The sequence below is a fragment of the Microtus oregoni genome, unplaced genomic scaffold (assembly GCF_018167655.1).
Source record: "Microtus oregoni isolate MIOR12 unplaced genomic scaffold, Mior012 000049F_ref0000343, whole genome shotgun sequence".
Taxonomy (NCBI): Eukaryota; Metazoa; Chordata; class Mammalia; order Rodentia; family Cricetidae; genus Microtus; species Microtus oregoni.
This window is the reverse complement of record NW_024543223.1, coordinates 5,400,548-5,422,894: the sequence shown is the minus strand read 5'-3', so window position 1 is coordinate 5,422,894 and position 22,347 is coordinate 5,400,548. Positions and strand designations below refer to the sequence as shown.

Sequence of the window (22,347 nt, the reverse complement as noted above, 5' to 3'; positions counted from 1 at the left end):
GTCTTTAGAAGGTTTGATTGGAAGTACCCCGTGCAGCGAACGCTGCTCTGGATTCCTAGGTAGTCCTGACACCTTTGGGGAATCTCACAAAAGGACAAAAGTGCACTTAGAAATGGACCCCAGTTTAAAAGCAGCACTACAATTTAAGAGAGAGAGAGAGAGAGAGAGAGAGAGAGAGAGAGAGAGAAAGAAAGACAAAAGAAAGCAGCACTAACTTACAGTGCTGCTCTTTGAATTGAGGCCTAACACCAGCAGAGCAGCCACTCAGTCCTGGAGCTCTGGCGTCCTCTGCTGGTAGCCTGTGGTCAGTGCAGGCAGGAAGCTTAGTTTAGTTTCTTCCAAGGACTCAGTGGCCAAGCATGACAGAGAGGGCATAACAGGTCACTGGACTGATTTGCTTTGCTGGAACAGCTGCTCAGGCTGACCTGCAGCGTTTCCATGGTGACACTCAGCCAAGCCTCTGCCATACCTGTACGCCGAGGCTTGTGTTAACGTCTGATTTGGTGCCTGTGAGACGCGTCCCAGGACACTATCCATTCCCTAAAAACGGGAGCTGCCTAGATGGGCCAAGTTCAAGCTCTCTATTATATCCCAAAGTTACTCTAACTGTTCTAATCTGTAGACCAGGAAGAACAGCAGACAGAGGGCCTGGGACCACTGGCTATATGTTACAATACTCCACCAGCACAAGCCAAGGTCAGCCAGGCTGCACACAGAGCCCTCAGCCGGGGGTGGGGGGTGGGGGAGGGGCGAATGACAGCTCTGTGACTTCTGAGCCCTGATCTTTCTCCTTAAGCTGATACTGCTAGGTACTGGTGCTTCTGGCCCCCTCTACACCGCCTGAGGCCGGCCTGCAGAGTCAGGAGGCCTGAGTCCTCCCCTGGTCCTGCCCCAGCCTTCTGGTGATGGGCAGACAAGGGAGTGTCCAGGATAGCCTTAGAAAGTACCTGGTACAGGTCAGGATCTCTCTTGGGAGGTGGCTAGACTCAGTAGCCAGACACAGCAGCTGCCTGAGGTGACGCTGAGAGCCTAAACACACAGAACTGAGGTAGACAAACACACTTAACACAGCACAGGACTCAATGCTTGGGGATGCCCTATTTGGCCTCTTAACAGTCAAGTTACCTCGTGGGCAGAGAGGGGTCTAAGTGCACTGGGCCAGGCATCCTGTAGCTGGGTGGAATGTGCACACACTGACCCCGGGTGGAACACAGGAAAGCGGCCTGGGCTGCTGGCAGCTCCCTTGAAGGCTAGGCATAGAAGAAGCTGGACTAGAAATGGTAGGGATGGCAGTGAGCCCTACTTTGTTAGATGCCACTCAGCTGCTGCCAACCTGGGTCTCAAAGACAAGACGCTCAGAGGCACTGAGAACTGATGTGGGATGTCCTTCTATATATGTGTTGCTTATACTGGTTGATGAATAAAGCTGTTTCGGCCAATGGCTTAGCAGAGCAAAGCCAGGCAGGAAATTTGAGCAGAGATAGAGATAGAGAGTAGGTGGAGTCAAAGAGACACCTGTAGCTGCCGAAGGAGACAGACGCCGGAACCTTACCACAGTCCCACAGTGATACACAGATTAATAGAAATGGGTTAATTTAAGATGTAAGAGCTAGTTAGGAAATGCCTAGGCGACTGGCCAAACAGTGTTGTAATTAATATAGTTTCTGTGTGATTATTCAAGTCTGGGCAGAAAATGAACGAGCAGTCTCTGTTTACAGAGAACCCTTGGGAACTGGCTTCACCACTGTTCCTCCACCTGGGACATGATAAACCTCGAGCCACCCAGCTGTCCCACCATGGGAACTCAGCCTGGTTAAGGAATTAGCAAAGGTCCTTCCGGGCTCAGCCTAGCTCATGGTATTCACTCCCATCTGAGTGCTCAATGCACAAGGCTACAGATCAACCCTGCTTCCAAGCAGCCGTAGGATGGGGGTCAAAGGCACTTCCCTGACCATCGTGCGCCCAGCACTTTGCCAATTGCTGCCTCAGAGATTCAAAAGTGAATATTCATGGCAGACTCCACAGTGGACAACTAAGGCCGACCACCAGGAAACCACAGAGGAAGGAAGGGCCTGAGGTTTCCTCAGGCAGCAGGGGGAAGCCCTAGACTAACCTGGGAGCTTGGAGAGCCACACTGTGAGAAGCTGACCCACAGAGTGCTAGGACAAGGCAAACCTCTCAGAACTGCGACCATGCAGACCATGGCTGCTACTCAAAGAAGTGCAGTGGTGGGGCCTACCATAGCCAAGCCAGGCCCTGAGTGAGTGTGGCACTGGCAGCCATCTCCAGTCTGTGGCCTAGGAACAACTCTGGAGCCCCAGGGAGGTAGCATCTGTCTGATGACGTCAGTGGCACTCACCCATTATCCAGGCCATTTTGCCCCAGCTTCTTCCCTATGTCACCGACCATCACCCCTGGCATGGGAAGCAGAGTCTTCGGGTCCCGAATCTGTACAAAGCCATGAGGAATAACAGCCAGTTAGTGTTTCAGCGGACAAGGTGGCATGTCCAGACAAGACAACCATTTTCAGGGGCAACTCTGGATAGCTCTGGGTCATACCGGGTCCCCTGGAGTGATATGTACAGGTCTGGAGATGGAGTTTTCTGTGGAAAATGGGCCTCTGCAGCTGACATAAGGCAGAGCCCTCAACACAAGATCACCTGGACTTCTGGGTGGGCCCTAAATCCATGGTAGGTGTCCTTACAAAAGGAGACAGACTCAGAGAGGGGCAGAAGCTGGCATGACATGGTGACCAGTGGATGAAGCCAGCAGCTGGGGATGGCAGGAGTGAGCATCCTGAGCCATCAAGGAGTACCCTGAGTCCTGATTCCAGCTCTTGAGCCCAGTGGCTCTCCTGACTTAGACAGGCAGCACAGGGTGGGGTGGGGGACCACACTGTTTAGGGGAAGTGCAGAGATCCTGTCCATGCCTCAGACAGAGGACCTGCAGGATACTCCAGTATAACGTCAAAATGGCTGCGCACACATGTGCTGTGGGAAGGCCAGCCAGGACATGACCCAGAGGGTGCCCACTAAACAGTCCCTACAGGAATGCGGGCACGACTAGCTAGACTCCTGACCCAGGGGCTCTGCCAAAAAAGCCAGGTTTCATTCCACATGAAGCAGGACTGTCAACCATAAAGCAGAGGCCCCACTGCCTCCCTTCCCCTCAAGGGGATGGGGTCAGTGTCTAGAGATGCTGTTGTTCTAGATGACAGACACTGATGGCACACAGTAGTCAGGACTAACCACGGCTCTGCCTACTCACCCAGAAAACACATCTAATTCCAGAAGGCCAGAAGCCCTTGGGTGGGACAGTCCAGGGTACAGTATGGGCTTAGCATGTGGGAGACCTTGGGTCCAAACCCCAGAACCAAGGGGGAAAAATAGGGAGGGAGAGTGGGTTGGTTGAATCGAGGCACTTTATACGAGTCACTAGCTTTTATTTTGTGGATCTGATTTTATTTAACTTTAATATATATATAATAGTAAGGCTAAAGCTCAACCATAGGCATCTTTTAATTTTCTATAATCTTTCAGTAAAGATTTAGACACAAATATTTTGGAAACCTTTTGAAATAAATGCCATAAGAACTGAACAAGTGGAGAGACAGTAGAGATGACCAGGAAATGTCAAGGTTTGGATTCCAGTCCCCAGAGCTAAATGGTCTTCAGCCCATGGTGTGGTGGGGAGGTGGGATACGGTGTGTCTTTTAAAGGACAAAGTGTGTCCCTTAAAAGAGGTTACTGAGACCCTGGTTACCTCCTGTTTCTTCTCATTTTGTCCCCAGGCACAGCTTATTCAGCTTCACACTCCTGTCAGGATACCTGGGCTGCCATAGTGAGGGAGGAAGGTCATTGGCTAATAAAGGCACTGCCCTGGCCCATTTTATTGGTTAGAGGATAGGTGGGAGGAGTAAACAGAACAGAACGCTGGGAGGAAGAGGAAGTGAGGTCAGAGACTCCACAGCTCTGCTCTCCGGAGCAGACGCCTCAGCAGAGACGCCATGCCCTGTTCCCTGGCAGACACAAGCGAAGAAGCTCCGACCCAGGATGGACTAGGCTAGAATCTCCCCGGTAAGCGCACCTTGGGGTGCTACACACAGATGATTAGAAATGGGCTAAATTAATATGTGAGAATTAGCCTAGAAGAGAATGGGCCAAGCAGTGTTTAAATGAATACAGTTTGTGTGTTGTTATTTCGGGCATAAGCTAGCCGGGCAGGCGGCTGGGGGTGCTGAGAACGCAGCCCCGCCGCCCTTATTACTACACCATAGGCCTACAGCAGCACCAGAGCCAGGAGGCCATGGCCGGACACCTCAAAACTGAGACTGTTTAACCCTTTCCTCCTTTGAAGTTACTGTGTTAGGAATTTTGTTACCGCAGCAGAAAGCTAACATAGGAGCAACTAACAGGGCAAAAACAGTTGGCAGTGTTCAAACAATCAAACTAACAAGCCCACTAGTGGGGCCTAGAGGGGTGGCTCAGTAGTTCTTGCAGAAAACACAGGTTTGGTTCCCAACACCACATCAGGCAGCTCACATCCAACCCACTTCCAGCTCTATGGCACCAGACGCCCTCTTCTGGCCGCCACAGGGACTGCATGTACACGGAGCATAGTACTCAGCCATACACATAAAACAAAAACAAGTACATCTTTTTTTTAAAATACATATATATGGCTGGTGCCAGTTTCCAGCTCATCTGGAAAAAAATTCCAAAGTGAAAAGCAAAAATACCTAAGGTCATGCTTAACTCATAAATATTAATTGTGCAAATTCACCTATCTATTTCCCATGGTATGTGCAAGACTGTCAATCCTGCAGGCCAGCATGGACTGTGCCCTCTATACAGGTGCTCTGCAGAAGAGGGATGGTGAGGTGCCCTGAGTGCGGATGCTCTGCTGGAGGGGGATGCTGAGATGTCACTGAGTGCGGGTGCTCTGCTGGAGGGGGATGCTGACTTACCACTGAGCTCCTCTTACAACAGTTGTTGATTCTGATTTTTGAGACAGAATCTACTCCGTAGGCCAGATCTGCCTCAGTCTCCTGAGCGCTACTGACGTGTGACATGGTGACAGGCTGCCGGGTGCTTAGCACCACTCAGAGACTCCAGCAGCTTTGCAGCCCTGTGGTCTAAAATTGAGACATGCTACAGGAAGCCAGTGCCTGCACAAGCGTCTTTAACAGCACTGCAAGTCTGTGCTTGACAGCACCGTACCTGTGGCTGCAGGTAACTGTCTCCCTGGGCACAGCCCCACCCAGGGCTTACCTGCACCAGGAAGGAATGCAGTCCATGGCACCGGCCATCCGGCATGTAAAGCTGAGCAAACACCACCGCATGAGTTGCTGTCTTGCCCATGTTGCCCACCCAAAATTTGGCAGCCTCGAAATCCGGGGAATGTAAGATGAACTCCTGTGAAGGGAGATGGTGGCTTTGAAGTCAGCAGCCGAGGCCAGAGAATGGCTTGTCCTCGCAGTGGGCTGACGCCCAGGCTCCAAGCCTCTGAGCCAACAGCAAGAATGGACTCAACATTGTCTTTCCTGTGCGGGCCAAGCTGACTTTATTTTTGTCCCAGGATCACCATACAGAGGACATGGAAAATGAGACTTGGTCTCTCACACGATGAACTGCTGGCTGGCACTTTGCCAGCGGAGGCTGACACTGGCCACATCCTGCCAGCAGAGGTGTGCCACGTTCTCTCCCGAAAGCTAATGAACGGGGCCTGCTTTCCCTTTGTTGCCCTGACTATGGGCACCTGCAAAGAGCATCAGCCTTGGAAAGGGACTTTGGGAATGGACAAGGGAGGCATAAACTGGTGCATGAGCTGGGGCCACACGTCCCTGGCACGGATGTGAGGCAGCAATTGCCCACAGCCTAAGTATGGCCCCGGGGTCCTTTGCTACCAATCAACACAGGCTTCCCGCCCACAGAAGTCCCATTGAAGCCACAGGCACCAGAGTACAGTGGGAACAGGCAAGGCCAAAGAATCAGAAAGACCAAGAGCAGGTCAAGAAGCAGGCAAGAAACCATGAAGATCTATGTGCTGGCAGGTATGACAAACTGCACGGAGGTCCCTTCCTCACTTGTCCCTACCCTGGCAGGGCTGCACATGGTACGATCCATCCCATTCCACCACACAGCAGTTCAGGCTGGAGGCCACAGTCAGCCATGTGGGCGAATGGGCAGTGAGCAAGAGCTGAACACCGAGCTTCATTTCTGCACGCGGACCCTCTCAATCACACCCCAGCTAATGGAGAGGGGCGAGGCTCCCAACAGCACACAAAGGAAGGTGGTGGCAGAGCATGATCCTCAGACAAGGGGAGAAGGGGGCTTCCACACCCCATTCAGCACTGACCATCCACGACATTGAAGAGCCATGTCCCTCCCACCCTGCATACTAGGAACTCCTAGAGAGGACAGTAATGGCCTGTCTTCACAGTGTCTCCCAGCAGAAGGCGGTGTCCACACAGAACAGTGCCCAGCAATGCCCTACCAGTGGGCAGCAAGGGTAGGGCCAGAAATGTGGCAAGTAGCTAAGATCAAGGCAGCAATGGGCAGAGAAGGCTGTGCAGCCACCAAAAGCCCTGTGAGCATGCAGGCAAGGCAGGCCCCAGGGTTGAGGCTGGGAAGAACCACTCTCCTTTGGAACACTTCACGGAGCAGGAGTATCTGACCTTCCATGTGTCCCCATTCACTCAGCACGGAAGGCAAAGGCTTCATGCCTCAGCACAAGGCATGCTCTCAGAGGCATCTGACAGAGACCTCTGGTGAGTGTGTAAGGGGACAACATGGACAACACTCTTGATTAATTATTGTCCACAACATTTCATGTGCTCCACAGGGGAGTCCAGAACCTACCTGGGTGGCAGGATCGTAGTGAGCTGTCGTCCGCATGGCCTTGGTGTTGCTCCCATGACTCAGTTCAGTCAGAGCAAAACAGCCAAAAATCTGAACATTAAAGCACAAAGTGACAGCAGGTGAGAGATGCGTTCCTGTGTGTAGTCCTTTCCACCATGACCCCTGGAAGACCAAAGCCAGGAGCCCGGGCACACTTCTCCCTGCCTCTGCAGGCAGACGATGGCACGACTGAGCTACCCTGCTGCACTGGATACCACTCCCACCTGCTGGCAGCAGCTGGCTTGGGTATAGGCTACCACTCCCACCTGCTGGCAGCAGCTGGCTTGGGTATAGGCTACCACTCCCACCTGCTGGCAGCAGCTGGCTTGGGTATAGGCTACCACTCCCACCTGCTGGCAGCAGCCTGGCTTGGGTATAGGCTACCACTCCCACCTGCTGGCAGCAGCTGGCTTGGGTATAGGCTGCGAAGACTTTTACAGCCAGAGGAGGCCATGGGGGCATTCAGGCAGGCAGGAGAGCTAACTCCACAACCAGACAGAGAGGATAAGGCAGAGCGCCAGCCTGAGGGCACTTAGAAAAGCAGGGCCTGGCCTCCCAGGGCTCTCCCGTGGCCTGCCTGTCCACGGGTAAGTACGGTGATGGTGCTGGTCACGGCTCACTATGGCCGACTCACCTCCAGGTTAAACATCTTTTCAAGGTACTTGAAGCGCAGCTCAGAGGCAGAATTGAACAGTGCAGATCCAAACACCTGAAATGTAACACAGATAGGGGTGGGGTGGGGGGGTGCAGCCAGCCGCTCCAGGCTCAGGGCAGGCACACCTCACACCTACCCCACACCCTCCTTACCTTATATCCCTTCCTACTGAACTACTGAATGAATATATTTTATCCAAGAACCCATGGGTGTAAATTTGCACCAAAAGCCAAAAATCTTGTCACTGACACTAAGTTCTGAATATTTTTGGAACCAGGTGGCTGTGGTTTGTGTCTGATGTGTGTGGCCTTGTATGGACATGGGTTCCCTGCTCTCTGTCACACACTCACCAAAAAGTGGAGGACACATTTGGCAGCCAGGGACCAGTCGTACATGCCCAGGCTGTTAAGCAACACTGGGACCTTCATGAAATTCTTCAACAGTTCATCCACGCGGAAGAAGTCATACTCGAAGATCCGCTTACAGCGAAGGAAGTTCAGTTCCCGTTGCTTATCTAGAGGCAGATCAGTCCCAGGGGAGCGGGCAAAGAGAGGGTCATTCTCCAGAGTCTTGAAGATGGTTTCCTGTAAACACAGGGCACAGGGTGTCAACTTGAAGGCCAAAGGTGAGGTTTCATGTGCTCTTACACATTTGGTTTCTCTCAGGGTCATGGTTGCCTGGCACCTAGTCTGATCCACAATCCCCCAGATGAAGACATCCATCCCAGCTGAGAAGAGGACATAGGAATTCCAAGATCTTGTCCAATCCTTCCTTCTGGCATCCTGGGGCCCATCTTTGGGTAAGAGGAGACAGACCACACTGTCCCAAGAACTATCCATACCACAGAGCTATGAGGGCCGGAAAGGTCACTTCCGTCAGGGAATAAAGACACAGCCAGACTTCACGTGGCCCTCACCTTGAACTCGACCACATCCTGGTCGTCCCAGAAGAGCAGCAGCTCCTTGGAGCTGAAGGAGGCTCTTGCTCGGTAGACACTAAGAGGGCCCTTGGGGATGTCCGGCCATAAGGCACTGTCTCTTCCTTCTGCTGTAGATCCCATGGTACTGTCAACCTGCACGAGAACCAAACCTGCCGTGTGACGCCATTGCGAACAGCTACAACATGTCAGAACAAGGGCAAAGCCAGTGGCTCTAAAGCAAAAGTAGCCAAGTGGTAAAGCATCAACATGGAGACACCGATGTCCAAAAGAGAGGGTGAGGCAGCACCCCCCTCCTGGACTGCACTCCTGAACAGACAGCGAGGACACAGGCAGAGCTGATCCATCTGCAGAGGCAGTGGAAAGAGGGCCAAGATAAACAGGCTGTGATAAACCAGGTAGCTGTGGACAGTCCAGCCTGAGGACACTGTGGTCTTTGGAGTAGGAGGAAGTTCAGGTCCCTCATGGATCATTAGGCCCAGAGCCAGGGAGCTTTCCCTCTGGAATCTGGCTGCTTACAACACACGATGTCCCTGCTCACCTGGACACAGGCCCACTGGACACAGAAGTCGAGACTACTGTCGGTCTGTACTCAGTACTTAGGCATCCCACTGACAGAGCAGGTAGGTGCTTTTCATCAAAGAACTGTTCTGGAATTCTCTGGATAAACTGGGTCCTCTTCCAGAGACCCGACTCATCATGGCATACAGGCAAAGGGCCTATGCTCTGGCCAACAAGAATCCGAAAGCCAAATCCAGGCAAGGAGACCCAAACACCTTTGGGATCTGCTGAGGTGACTGTTCAAATGGTCTAGGACTGGACTTCAGGTGGTGGTCACAGTGCTGGCAATGCTTTCCTGTGACAGGAAAAGCAGGGGCATAGCATGGCTGAGCACCTGCCCTCACAGATCAAGTCCTATGAGACCTTCCCCAACTCTGAGCCAAGAAGGTGGTCCCCACAGAAACATAAGCCTCTAAATCCAAGGCCAGAGGGAGGAAACACAGAGACAAGAGCAAGGGCCCAAAGGAGAGGCGAGGGAAGGACAACAGAATGAGTTTTTGGAACAAAAACTACGTCTTGGTAAAGACTGACAGGACTGGAAAACTTCCACCATCTGTTCTCAGGAAAAGAGAAACCTCGGATTCTGGTCAGGAGACAGAGGGGATATCGGGACCCATATACCAGGGGCACTGTAGGAACACAGAAGCAGGAGTCAGCTCACAGAGGCAGTAAGGGGAAAGAGGCCATGGAGAAAACTCCCCGTTCCCCACATGAGCTACAGTGGTAGAAGGCACAAGGTTAAAAGGGAATGAAGAGGTTAAAACAGCGAAGTCAGGGCTGGAGAGAAGGCCCAGTGCTTAAAAGGGCTTACTGTTCTTGCTTAGGCCATGGATTTGGTTTCTAGCACCTATCTGAGCTTGCAAGTGTCTCCAGTTCCTGGGCATCTAACACGTCTCTGAACTCCTTGGGCTCCGGCACACATGTGGTTCACAGACACATATTCAGGCACACGCATACACACAAAGATAAATATTAAAACAAGCAAACAATGAAGGACGCCTGCTACTGGGTTCGAGACAGACTCGTGACTGGTAAGAGGCAAGAAGACTCCAAGAAACAAGGCCAGTGGCAGGGAGCAGTGGTCAGTTTCCACAAGACTTTTCCCTGTTAGGGGAACACAAGCTGGGCACTGCTGCTTGCTACATATTCTTGCTCCAAGCACATTGTTTCTAATGCAGACTATTAGAACTAACTACAGTGCAAGCAAGGACGGCTTCTACCAACCCAGCCCCAGCTTAGGAAAAACACAAGACAACTCTGTAGATTGGCACGAGTCGTGACCCCTTTGTGGGCCAAATTACCCTTTCACAGGGATCCCCTAAGACCACCAGAAAACACAGGTACTTACACTATGATTCATTAAGAGTAGCAAAATCAGTTAGGAAGTAGCAATGAAAATAACTTTATGATTGGGAGTCACCACAACATGAGGCACTGTATTAAAGGGTCACAGCATTAGGAAGGTTGAGGAGCAAGGCTGTAGACAGGGAGCTAAGATTTTGGCAGCTGTAAGGAGAGATTAATTTAATTAATAGCACCTGGAACACCTCCACGACCCAAATGAGCTACCTGAGGTAATCAGCCTCCTGGCAACACTGGCCAGTAACTCATGGCTAGCAGCTAACATTAGCAACAGAGCCATCAGCAGGGAGAAGCAATGGGGGCTGTGACCACCTAACTGGGTGGAAAGCAGAGGAACAGCCACAGACGAGTTTAGTTTGACAATTCCAGTCCACATAAGCAATCTCCTCTGCCTTTACCGTCTATGATGGTCGACCTGGAATCTCATAGAAATCTTATTTCTGGGTGCACCTGAGGTTGTTTCCAGAGACATTTAACTGAAGGAGGACCCAAGGTAAACATGGAAACATCATCCCATGGGCTGGGGTTCCAGATTAAATTAAAAAAAAAAAAGAGGGGCAGGCAAGATGGCTCAGCACTAAAGGCATCTGCTGTCAAGCCTGGAGACCTGAGTTCAATCCTAGAGGCTCACATGGTAGAGGGTGAGAACCAACTCCCCTAGTTTGTTCTATGATCCCCCCCAACACACACACATGCACATACATGCTATGGTAGGCACAAGAGCCTCTGTCCCACAGTATAAATTAATAAAACAATTTTTAAAAAAATATATAAGGGGTGAGGGTGCAAATGGCTCAGTAGGTAAAAGTGCTGGTCATCAAGGTTGATGCATGGAGTCTGAGCTACATGAGAGGACAGAACCACATACACACACACACACACACACACACACACACACTACACACATGGTAGGAGAGGACAGGATCCAACCACACACACACACACACACACACACACACACACACACTACACACATGGTAGGAGAGGACAGGATCCAACCACACACACACACACACACACACATGATAGGAAAGGACAGAATCCAACCACACACCCTCGTGCGCATACTACACACTCACACACACGCTACACCCACACACACAAATCTCAAAAATGGCCAGCTGAGCACAGCACTCGTCCCTCGCTGCCATGCTTCCCAGGCGTGATGGACTGTGCCTGGGAGCTGTGAGAGGAAGCAGGGCTTCCTCCCCTCAGTTGTTTTGCCAAGTATTTTGTCACAGCCACAAGAACCGTAACTAATGCATCCATATTGTATTTACGGAGCTGGAGAGGTGGCTCGGCGGTTAAGATCCCTTGTTCGCTCTTGGAGAGGACCTGGGTTTGGTTCTCAGCACTCAAAGCAGCTCACAACCAGCTAGCTCCAGTTCCAGAGGATGGGACATCCTCTCCTGTCCTCTGCAGGCACTGTACCCACATGCTGTATACACATACACACAGGTGAACACACACATAAAATAAGTATGTGTGTTGTTGTTGGTTTTTTACTCTTTACTTATTCTTTACTCTTTGTTCTTCTGGTTCTTTACACTTTGGAGGCCCGCCACCCAGCTCCCAAATAAATCCCACACAGAGGCTTAATTCTTACTTATAAACGCCCGGACTTAGCTTGGTCTGGCCAGTTTTTCTTATTTTAAATTATCCATCTACCTTTTGCTTCTGGGCTTTTATCTTTCTCTATTTGTGTATACCTTTCTTGACTTCTTTCTCTGTTGCTTGCTGTGTATCTGGGTGGCTGGCCCCTGGTGTCCTCCTCTTCTTGTTCTCTGGCTCCTCTTCTCTTTCCAGAGTTCTCCTATTTATTCTGTCTGCTAGCCCTGCCTATCCTTTCTCCTGCCTCGCTATTGGCTGTTCAGTTCTTTATTAGACCAGTCAGGTGTTTTAGACAGGTAAAGTAACACAGCTTCAGAGAGTTAAACAAACGTTCCACAGCATTAACAAATACACCTTAAAATAATATTCCACAACATAAGTGATATATATTATATACATACACACATACATATCTCCTATACCTGCCATGGGTTATACACCTGTAACCCCAGCACTTCTGAGGCAGAGGCAGAGGCAGAGGCAGGAGGATCTGGTGTTAAAGGCCAGCCTTGATTACTTAGTGAGTCCAAGGCCAGTCTGTGAGCCACATGACACCCTGACTTAAAAAAACAAAACAAACAAAACAACCCTTGCACATGCTGTCACTTGCTTCTTGTCTAGCACGCCACAGAAATTCAGTGAGAAGCAGCAGTCTTTTCAACAATTCTGGAGCGCCACATAAAAGGACAAGGTTCTCACATACACAAAAGTTATCTCCCCATTCACAGATCTACACATACAAACTAGACCCACCAAATTCTTATAAGATGACAGAAGAGCCAATTTCTGTCCTCTTAGATTTACAAAACACTCTTGGATAAGGCATGTGATGGCTAATTCTGATCACCAGCTTGCCTGCATCTCCAGTCAACTAAAACACAAAACTCCGGTCATTCCTGCGAGGGATGCTCTTGTTCAGATCATCTGAAGCAGGAAAGCTCCTTCTGGTGGCACTGCCCAGATAAAGGGAAGGAAAGTTTGCATTTTGCCTGCTTGTTCCCACTCTCACTGGCAAGCTCACCTATCCTGTTGTGGAGGCATTCCTTCCCCAGTATTAGAACCAGCTTCCTCAGGATTCCAACAAAGACTAAAGACCAGGAGCTCCCCAGAACTACAACCCCAAACTGGGACTGCTGAACTATCTAGCCTTGTGGACAGAGCAGCTACTGGATTCTTGGCCTCTCAGAATGAGACAGCCATTGTCATACTATCCAGGTCAAATCCTGTAAGCCAATCTAATAAATTATACACACAGTTTACACAAATATATAGATACAGATACGAATACATATCGAAAGGACGTGAGTCAGCACAGGACACACAAAGATCAAGTTCTCAGTACCAAGGAGATGTATTTGTAGCAGAGGGACAAAGACAGGGGACAGGAGACAAGGGAGGGGGAAGAACAGGGGCAAGGGAGGGGGAAGGGATATTTGCCCCAGAGTGACAAAAGACTGCCTCTGGATAGAGAAGACAGATGTGACTCATGGGCAAATGGTAGTTTGTAAAGGGAAAAGGGAAAAGCCTGTGTTAGGATGAGGTATCCAATTAATTTTAATTGGACAGGCTAATCGGGGTTGTCAAAAGGGGGCTTTTGATTGCTGGACTTTGATACGCTGATAGCTGGACCTTAGGGTCAGCCTCAGTAGAAGGAAGTGGCCAAATAAGGGAACAGACCTTGGTGGCTAGCGCTAGGAATAAACCGGTTTTTAGCAGCAGGGAGAAGGGTAAAAGGCAAAACCTGTTGGCATCATGTGTGCCATGCTTGGGCCTGCTAGAGCCCTTCCTTTATATCCATTCTCTTAGTTGTTTCCTTTCGAGAACCCTGACTAATACAGGTCATCGTAGGCAACAAGAGAAAGTGTGTTTCATCTTAATTACAAACACCTGTGGCAAAGGAGCAACGTGCTATGCAAGATCCCAGATCCTCATCAACTCCCAAAAGTCCCAGGCCCCCTGAGGTCACCACCACAACTACACTGTGCTACAGCTGTCACCAACAGCCCGCAGAGCCAGGCTGTCTTGGCTCCAGTCCCAATAGATACAGTTTACCAGGCCAGTGACCTTAGCCAGTTGTTTTGCCACCTGCTTCTCAGAAGCAAGGATATGGTCACACAAGACAATGTCTGCCTAGGAGGTTCCTGGGATGCAAATCCAGCACTTGAGATGCTTCCTGCACTAAACGGCAGCTTCGATATCATTGTTCTCCAGTCTTTCCCTCCATTTAAAATAAAACATGAGGCCTTAGTTTTGGCCTGAAGTCCTCTATGTACAGCCCCAACAGACCAGAACCAGGCAACACTAACACTACACACTGCGTTATCAGACTGAAACTTTTCAGACCGCCTGGGGAGATTCCAGTCCACCTGGCCTTATGTGAAGATTTCCTCTGTTTGAGTCTTCAACAAAGTAGCTGGGGACTCCACCTTCACGGGTCTGTTCCTTGTCTCTGCTTCCACTTTAAAAACTCAGTTTCATGCTGGGCATAATGAATTGTCCTACTGTTCTGACTACTGCCAAGACTCTGTGAGCCAGGAGGATCGGGTTCAAGGCCAGCCTGGGCAATTGAGACCAGTAAGGAGAATTAAGGTCTCGGGGATAGATCAGTGGCAGCCGGCTTCCTAAGATTTTGCTAGGTCTAGACTTCACTGCACCTGAGGAGAAGCATGAAGAGTATCCTGCCCAGGCCCAGTGGGGAGCAGTCCATAAACACTACAAACAAATTCAATCTACAGCTAACTCTACTCAAAATCTGTCTTAGGATAACTCCCTGCGAAGGGGCAGACTCTAAAAGCTGCAGTCACCTCTTTCTCGTACTAAAGAACACGACCTCGGTGCAGGGTGCAAACTCCCCAGTCCTGTCCTGAACCTCCCGAGCCCCGCATTTCCTCACCGCCCGGATCCAGCTTGGGGTCTGCGGTGCTAGTCACCCTGGCGTCCTACGCACACTGTTGATCAGGAATGTCCTGGTGTCTGAGGGCGGGGCAGGCTGGCGCCGCCTGCTCGACCTCTTCCTACCCATCCTGGAGCGTGACGTCATCCCTCCAAGCCACTCTCCGCCCTCTGCCCCAAGTCTTGGCAAGCTGGTGTCACGTCATCACTCTGTGCCGACCCGTAACCAAGGAAATGCGGATGCCTGCCAAGGCACTGCTCAGATGTGTTTCTGGGTTTGGAGTTACAGGGTTTCGTCCTGGTCGCCCTCGACCGGGTTAGAGCCCTCGAGCTTACTCAGAAAACGCCCTTAGCCGAGGTCAGAGCGGTCCTGTTTTGGTCCAGGCTTCTTGAGACTCTGGGGGGGCACTTCCGGGGAGAGTGAGACCGCGGCTCTTTTAAGATACACTTTATCCAGAATTGTTACTGGTTTCCGAAAGGGACCTCCTTACCAGGAACTCCTGAAATAGTGCTCCTGAATAGTGCTCCTGAAAGCAACCTCCAGGAGCATTCCCTAGTACATTTGTGCCTGCACACATTACACACATAATAATAGTAGTGTCTTTGGCAGTGGAGTTGGATGGATGGGGGAAGGAAAACCGTTGGCTGTCAGTTTTGTGTAGGAGCGGTACCATTGCAGTAGGTAAGCATGCAGGGAAAACTCACAAAGCATATTCCGCCTCCCCTGGCCACCAAGGGTGCACGTCGTCGTCCTGTCCTGCCCCTTCCCCGCCTTCACCCTCACAATTCTCCAGTTCTCTGCCTCTGCCAAGCCCTTCTTCTCGGGACTGCCTCAGCGTGTTTGGATGCCATTGTTTCCGTCTTTATTTAGTTCTGCGGTGGTTGGGTTAAAGATTTGTCCAGTCCATTGTAAGGCTGAACTTTTTTCTGCAATACCAGCACCAGGGAAGCCGAGGTAGGAGGACAGTAAGTTTCAAGCCAGGCTGGCTGACAAACCAAGGTATTGTGAACTAAATAAATCAGTCTGTCATTCTCAGCTCTGACCTGCTGTTCTTCAAGAAAGCTTCAAAAGGCTTGGTAGCTTTTGCCCATCCAGCTCCTCCCAACTTTATGGTCCCCTTCTGAGTCTTAGGACATTGCCTAGCCTGTGTGTAACAGAGAACTTAACTGGACATCTGTGTTGAACCCGGGTGGCAATGAGACTGCAGGATGGTGGCGAGAAGAACTAGACCCCACCTTCCTCAGGCTCGGGCAGGGCTCAGGTCATCAGAAGGAAAGGGTTTTGTCCTTGCCTCAACAGCTGCTTCCTGATAAGACTGACAAAGGCTGCAGGTGGGCTGGCTCTTTGGAAGACTCAGGGAGAGAGACCTGGCAACCAGCAGACCCCACCCTTGCTCCCTGGTTACTCACTTTTGCTTCCACTGCCCTATCATGCTATCCCCCTTTTCTGCCACTTGTTCTGTTGCTGTCACTGGTAACAGTGAGTATTGGAACATTTTTGTTTGGTGGTGGTGGTAGTGTATACACACTTGACTGTACATTGATAAAGTTTGCACGCACACTCTGGATACTTGTCTCTTGCCATACCTTCCCTGTCACCACCGCAGGGAAAGTGACAGTCACCACAACACTCAGTAGAGAATGTGGAGAGGATTCCGTACCTACTGTGGCTGGCGACAGCCCTGTCGCGACCATCCACACCAGCCCCCTTCTAGTTTTAAACTGTATAGCAGCGGGCAGCCCGAAGGGCGCTGGGTTTGAAGATGCACACACAAATGTTGAAGTTCAGTCATTGTGGATGCGCCTACTGTGAACCAATGGAGGGAGGAGTCCCACTGTAAATCTTACTCAATCCAACGGTTGTCAGCCTTAAAAGAAAAGCAGACTCACGCTCTCAGGAGTTAAAGATCTCCTTTGGGACTAGGAGAGCATCGCAATCCAGCCATGAATGGCCTGACTGACCACAGCATAGCTGATGATCAAGGGACCTAAGGGAATGTCACACGAACCATGTTACAGGGACTTGCTGCAGGACTTGGCATTAGCTCATTGGTGAAGACATACATTTACCTGGATTTCTGCATCTGAGGCAATCTTCTCTCCATAAGCCATGCTACAGGCAAACTCGGGTAGAAAGGAGGGAAGTGAAAAGCTTTGCCTTTCGATATGGAAGGCATAGGAACCATGAAAAAGCCCAGGGTGTCAGGGCAAGTATGGTTAGTCTCTTGGCCAAGATTCAAAAGAGAAGGAGAAAAAAACAAAACAAACAATAACAACAACAAAAAAAATGCCAAACCACAGATCTGAATTCAGTGAGTTCTTGTACCCCAGGACAAAGGTTGCAATAGGGACACGAGGTCAGAAATGGAAAAAGAATCAGTTTAATAAGAAAGGGAAAAGAGCTGAAGAGATAGCTCAGCAGTTAAACAGATCCCCTTATTTATGGGCACTTTCTGTTAAGTCCCCCCGCAAAAAAAAAAGAGATCCAAGGAGGAATGTGTTGCCTGCCTGCCCAGTGGCACCCTCAGAGGACAGACAGAAAAATTCTTCACCTCCACTATGGCCACACTGGTCTCAGACCCCTGTCTAGCCTTGCTGGTTTCCTTTCTCTAAAGGGTAGGACTTGCATCTCCCAGGAATCCTTGCAGGACTTCTCTGCTCTGCAGTTCTCTGGTCACACTTCCTAACCTTGGGACCTGCTATGTGCCATAAAGTATCCTAGTGCTGTGATGTGCACATTAACAGTGCCCCTTCTAGAGGGAGGGGATGGGAAGCTGTGATGTGCAGGTTAACAGTGCCCCTTCTAGAGGGAGGGGTCAGGAAGCTGTGATGTGCACATTAACAGTGCCCCTTCTAGAGGGAGGGGATGGGAAGCTGTGATGTGCAGGTTAACAGTGCCCCTTCTAGACGGAGGGGACGGGAAGCTGTGATGCTGCAGGTTAACAGTGCCCCTTCTAGAGGGAGGGGATGGGAAGCTGTGATGTGCAGGTTAACAGTGCCCCTTCTAGACGGAGGGGACGGGAAGCTGTGATGCTGCAGGTTAACAGTGCCCCTTCTAGAGGGAGAGGAGAGGAAGCTGTCATGTGCACGTTACACAGTGCCCCTTCTAGAGAGCAAACAAGATCGGGTATAGGAAGACAGAGCACAACAGCAGCAGCAGGATCTGAGAGGTGTCTGGTTGGTGCACGGAGCCCTGCCAGGGGAGGGACAGTTCAGCTGACTCCTAACGGGAGAGATGATCTGGAAATGTATAATCTAGAAGAAAGGCCCCAAAGCTGGAGTGAGCCTGGCTTGTTTGAAGAATCAAAGACAATGGGACAGGACTCAGCAGGTGGAAGAAGAAGGTCAAGAAGTTAGGTTGGAAAGGGAGGTGGACTGTTGTTGTACCGAGAGGTGAGCCACAGCAGAGTAAACAGACACCCAGTCCAGTAGGATAGCTTTCCAAAAGAAACCTTCCCAGGACACCAGCCCACATCAGTCGGATGGGTCTTCCTCTTCCCCAGGCGGTGGCTTTCAGATTTCCAAACTTTGTTCCAAACCTAAGCCTGTAGGTTTCTCGAGTCTCTTTCATCCCTTTTTGACGTGCAGCAGTGAAATAGGAATGTGATGACATACCTATAATCCCAGCACTCAGGAGGAGGAAGCTGGAGGATCACTAGTTTGAGGTCAGTCTGTGTAGAAATGCAATTGGCCTGGCAGGCGTGACGGTATTGTTTTCATATATGTATAATTGTGCCTTTGTCTGTGCCTGTGAGCATGCACATGTCCATGAATGCAAGTGCACATGGAAGCCAGAAGACGGCATCCACGCCCTTGGAGCTGGAGTTACAGGTGTTTCTGAGCTGCTAGATATTGAACTGGAATCTGAACTCCAGTCCTCATGATTCAGCAGCAAATGTTCTTTTCTTTTGTTTTTATTATTTATTTATTTATTTTTATTTTCGAGACAGGGTTTCTCCGTAGCTTTTTTTGGTTCCTGTCCTGGAACTAGCTCTTCTAGACCAGGCTGGCCTCGAACTCACAGAGATCCACCTGCCTCTGCCTCCCGAGTGCTGGGATTAAAGGCGTGCACCACCACCCCCCGGCTTTTGTTTTTATTGTTGATTGTTTTGTTTTTCAAGGAAGGGTTTCCCTGTGTAGCTCTGGTTATCCTGGAGCTCACTCTGTAGACCAGGCTGGTCTTAAACTTGGAGACCTGACTGTCTCTCCCTCCCAAATGCTGGAATTAAAGGCCTGTACCACGAGGACCCTGCAGAGAAACATGTGCTCTTAACAGCTAAAACATTTCATCATCCCCTAGGAGTGAAGATTAGTCTTAAAAATCATTACTCTCTTCTCATTTGGCTATCAGACCATTGAGAAGATGGTCCCCAGCTAGGCCTTTAAACCCAAGATTCAAGAAACAGAGGTGAGCAGATCTGAGTCTAAGGCCAGCTTGGTCTACATAGTGAGTTTCAAGTCCCTCAGTTATACAGGAAGATCCCAGCTTGGTCTACAAAGTGAGTTTCAAGTCCCTCAGTTATACAGGAAGATCCCAGCTTGGTCTACATAGTGAGTTTCAAGTCCCTCAGTTATACAGGAAGATCCCAGCTTGGTCTACACAGTGAGTTTCAAGTCCCTCAGTTATACAGGAAGATCCCAGCTTGGTCTACATAGTGAGTTTCAAGTCCCTCAGTTATACAGGAAGATCCCAGCTTGGACTACATAGTGAGTTTCAAGTCCCTCAGTTATACAGGAAGATCCCAGCTTGGTCTACAAAGTGAGTTTCAAGTCCCTCAGTTATACAGGAAGATCCCAGCTTGGTCTACATAGTGAGTTTCAAGTCCCTCAGTTATACAGGAAGATCCCAGCTTGGTCTACATAGTGAGTTTCAAGTCCCTCAGTTATACAGGAAGATCCCAGCTTGGTCTACATAGTGAGTTTCAAGTCCCTCAGTTATACAGGAAGATACCAGCTCAAAAAAACTGTGAACTTGTGCTCCTAGGTGTGTCATCACCATCATTTAGTTCCTATTTCCCTGCTCTGTGTCAGAACAGCGTGAAAGAGAGCCGAGAAACCTGCAGGCTTAGGTTTGGAGCAAAGTTTGGAAATCCAGAAGTTACCACCTGGGGAAGAGCAAGAGCCATCCGACTGATGTGGGCTGGTGTCCTGGGAAAGGTTCTTTTGGGAAACTATCCTACTGAACTCAGTGTCTGTTTACACTGCCCCATGGCTCTTGCCCCTGGCACCACACTTTGTTTTACTGTGAGGCGTATCTTATAAAGTCTCTGCCCCATTTCCCCAAGCCCTGATTTGAGCATCCACCAATTTGGGTCTCTTTAACTTGTTTTGGTAGAGATGGTAGGACATCCAGGCCCTGGTAACATGGCCTGTTACAGCTACTAGGGTCCAGGAAACTTTGGTAACAGAAAGACCTTGCCTCAAAAACAGAGAAACAAAACCCCCAAACACAACAACAAACCACTTTATAGTCTAATAGCAACTAAAATGAGGAATGATAGCCAGCTTTATACCAGAAACCCCAAGCCAGCGACGCTCCCCTCCCCCCGTATATACTCATTCCCCCCGGAAACCTTGCCCTTTATTTTTGGCAACACAGACAGATATATGCATGAGATTGTGTTCCCCACTGTGAAAGCAGCAGTGACCTGGGGAAGCATTTTGTTGGTTTCTGGCCCCTTTATTTGGACAGCCAGGTATTCTGGAGTCTGGCTTTTGGGAAGAGGCACAGATCATTTCTTTTAAGTCACTTGTCACTGAGTTTTCTCTCTCAGCACTTTTGAGGCTAAAGGAGCCACACTGAGTCACTAACTTTTCTCTGTTTCTGCACCCCCCCCCACACACACACACCTTTTCAGGTTCAATGGATACTGACTTGTTGGCCAGCCTCCTCTGCCAGCTGGCAGCATCTCGGGGACAGTCGGCTTAGCTCTGTATCCTCAGTCCTGCCCACATCTGCAGCTACCATTGGTCACTGTTGATCTTTGGCCGCTGCAGCACAGCTAAAGACCTTGAATAGATTGGTATTACCATTCAGTAGGCCGAGGCTCTTTTCACTAACTGTACAGAAATCTTGACGAAGCAAAAGGAAAGTTCTTCAAGGGCTGTCTGGGTTTGACGGGTTTTGTAGCTTATGTTAACAGTGAGTTTCTAGTACCATGCTGCATGAAAAGCAAACAGTGGTGCCCTCTAGTGTTCATTTGTGTAGGAGGGACCCTGAGTCATAGCTCTTAAATACACGTCTAGAGTGTGAGAATTCCACAGCCTTTCACAGCGCTAGTGTGACAGCTCCAGGGTGGAGGGTGTCTGAGACCCTTGGCTCTCTGAAATTCTTCAAGCAGCCTAGAGCTGCTTTACAGCCGTCCATCCTCTCTGTACCCTCTCTTTATTCCCGATGTTCTGGTTTGGGCCCTGGCTGCCCTCTGACTTTTCAGCGGCTTCTCTTGCTATGACAACCTTCGTGGCTGCTGCCAGTGCCGTGTTTCGCTGTTTCTCATACTGTCCTCATTGATGTGGCAGCTGCTACCATCGTCAGTTCTCCGCTGCCACCCACTGCCAGCTCCTGCCACCCTCTGCTTCTCCCACAGCTCCTCTCTGTCACTCCTGCAGCTCCGGGACTGCCGTCATTGCTGCTGCTCCATTGTCACCTTCAGGAGCTGCAATCTGTTCCAGTGGCAGCAGGCAACTGTAATTGTGTGGCTGCTTCAAAGTGTCCATGGAGCAGCCTGAGGGTCACAGTGAAACCCAGAAGCAGCAACGAGGTGAAACTTTGGTCCACTCGGGTGTTGCCAGCAGGTTGGGAAGTGAGGCTGAGGGGTGAGGCTGAGGGGTGAGAACTTGGCTCACTGGACCACAGAGCAAAGGTGTGCTGTTGGAATGTGCTGAAAGAAAAACACAGCTCTCACCTTAAAGGGAATTAGAGATAGCATAGTCTGTGATGAGTTTCATGACAAATAGTAACAAATTTCACAAAGTATTTTTTTTTTTTTTGGTTTTTTCGAGACAGGGTTTCTCTGTGACTTTGGATCCTGTCCTGGAAGTAGCTCTGTAAACCAGGCTGGTCTCGAACTCACAGAGATCCGCCTGCCTCTGCCTCCTGAGTGCTGGGATTAAAGGCGTGTGCCACCATCGCCCGGCTTCACAAAGTATTTTTAAAGTACACTTGCGGGTACCATCAGGTAGGTGGGTTAGAACAATGTGCCTATGCAAATGGCTGATGACACTCTTAGCCTTTACGTCGGTTTGTACAACAAATACTTGGTTGGGTAGCCAAGTTATAGCGAAACAGGGACGTCTCTGCTGTAGGTTTCTTATGTTTTTGGATGACAGCTTAAGCTTTGGGTTGGCAGAAGTTAATGTTCTACCAAGTTAATATATTTCAGAGGTTTTCCTTTTAGTCATAGGAATTTTGGGTCAGGCAATCCACGGCT

General features: G+C 50.0%; 1 protein-coding gene across 1 annotated transcript in view; it reads right to left on the bottom strand.

The window, feature by feature from the left end:
* Acox3 (acyl-CoA oxidase 3, pristanoyl) overlaps positions 1 to 15,040 on the bottom strand; it is a 33,686-nt gene extending 18,646 nt beyond the window's left edge. Inside the window, exons 1-7 of the mRNA XM_041636605.1 lie at positions 14,919 to 15,040; positions 8,471 to 8,626; positions 7,905 to 8,138; positions 7,534 to 7,608; positions 6,861 to 6,950; positions 5,271 to 5,414; positions 2,360 to 2,448 (exon numbers count right to left, since the gene is read on the bottom strand). Coding sequence (XP_041492539.1) covers positions 2,360 to 2,448; positions 5,271 to 5,414; positions 6,861 to 6,950; positions 7,534 to 7,608; positions 7,905 to 8,138; positions 8,471 to 8,614 — 776 coding nt within the window. The 5' untranslated portion in view covers positions 8,615 to 8,626; positions 14,919 to 15,040. The remainder of the gene's footprint in view (positions 1 to 2,359; positions 2,449 to 5,270; positions 5,415 to 6,860; positions 6,951 to 7,533; positions 7,609 to 7,904; positions 8,139 to 8,470; positions 8,627 to 14,918) is intronic.
* Positions 15,041 to 22,347: the final 7,307 nt, after the last annotated feature.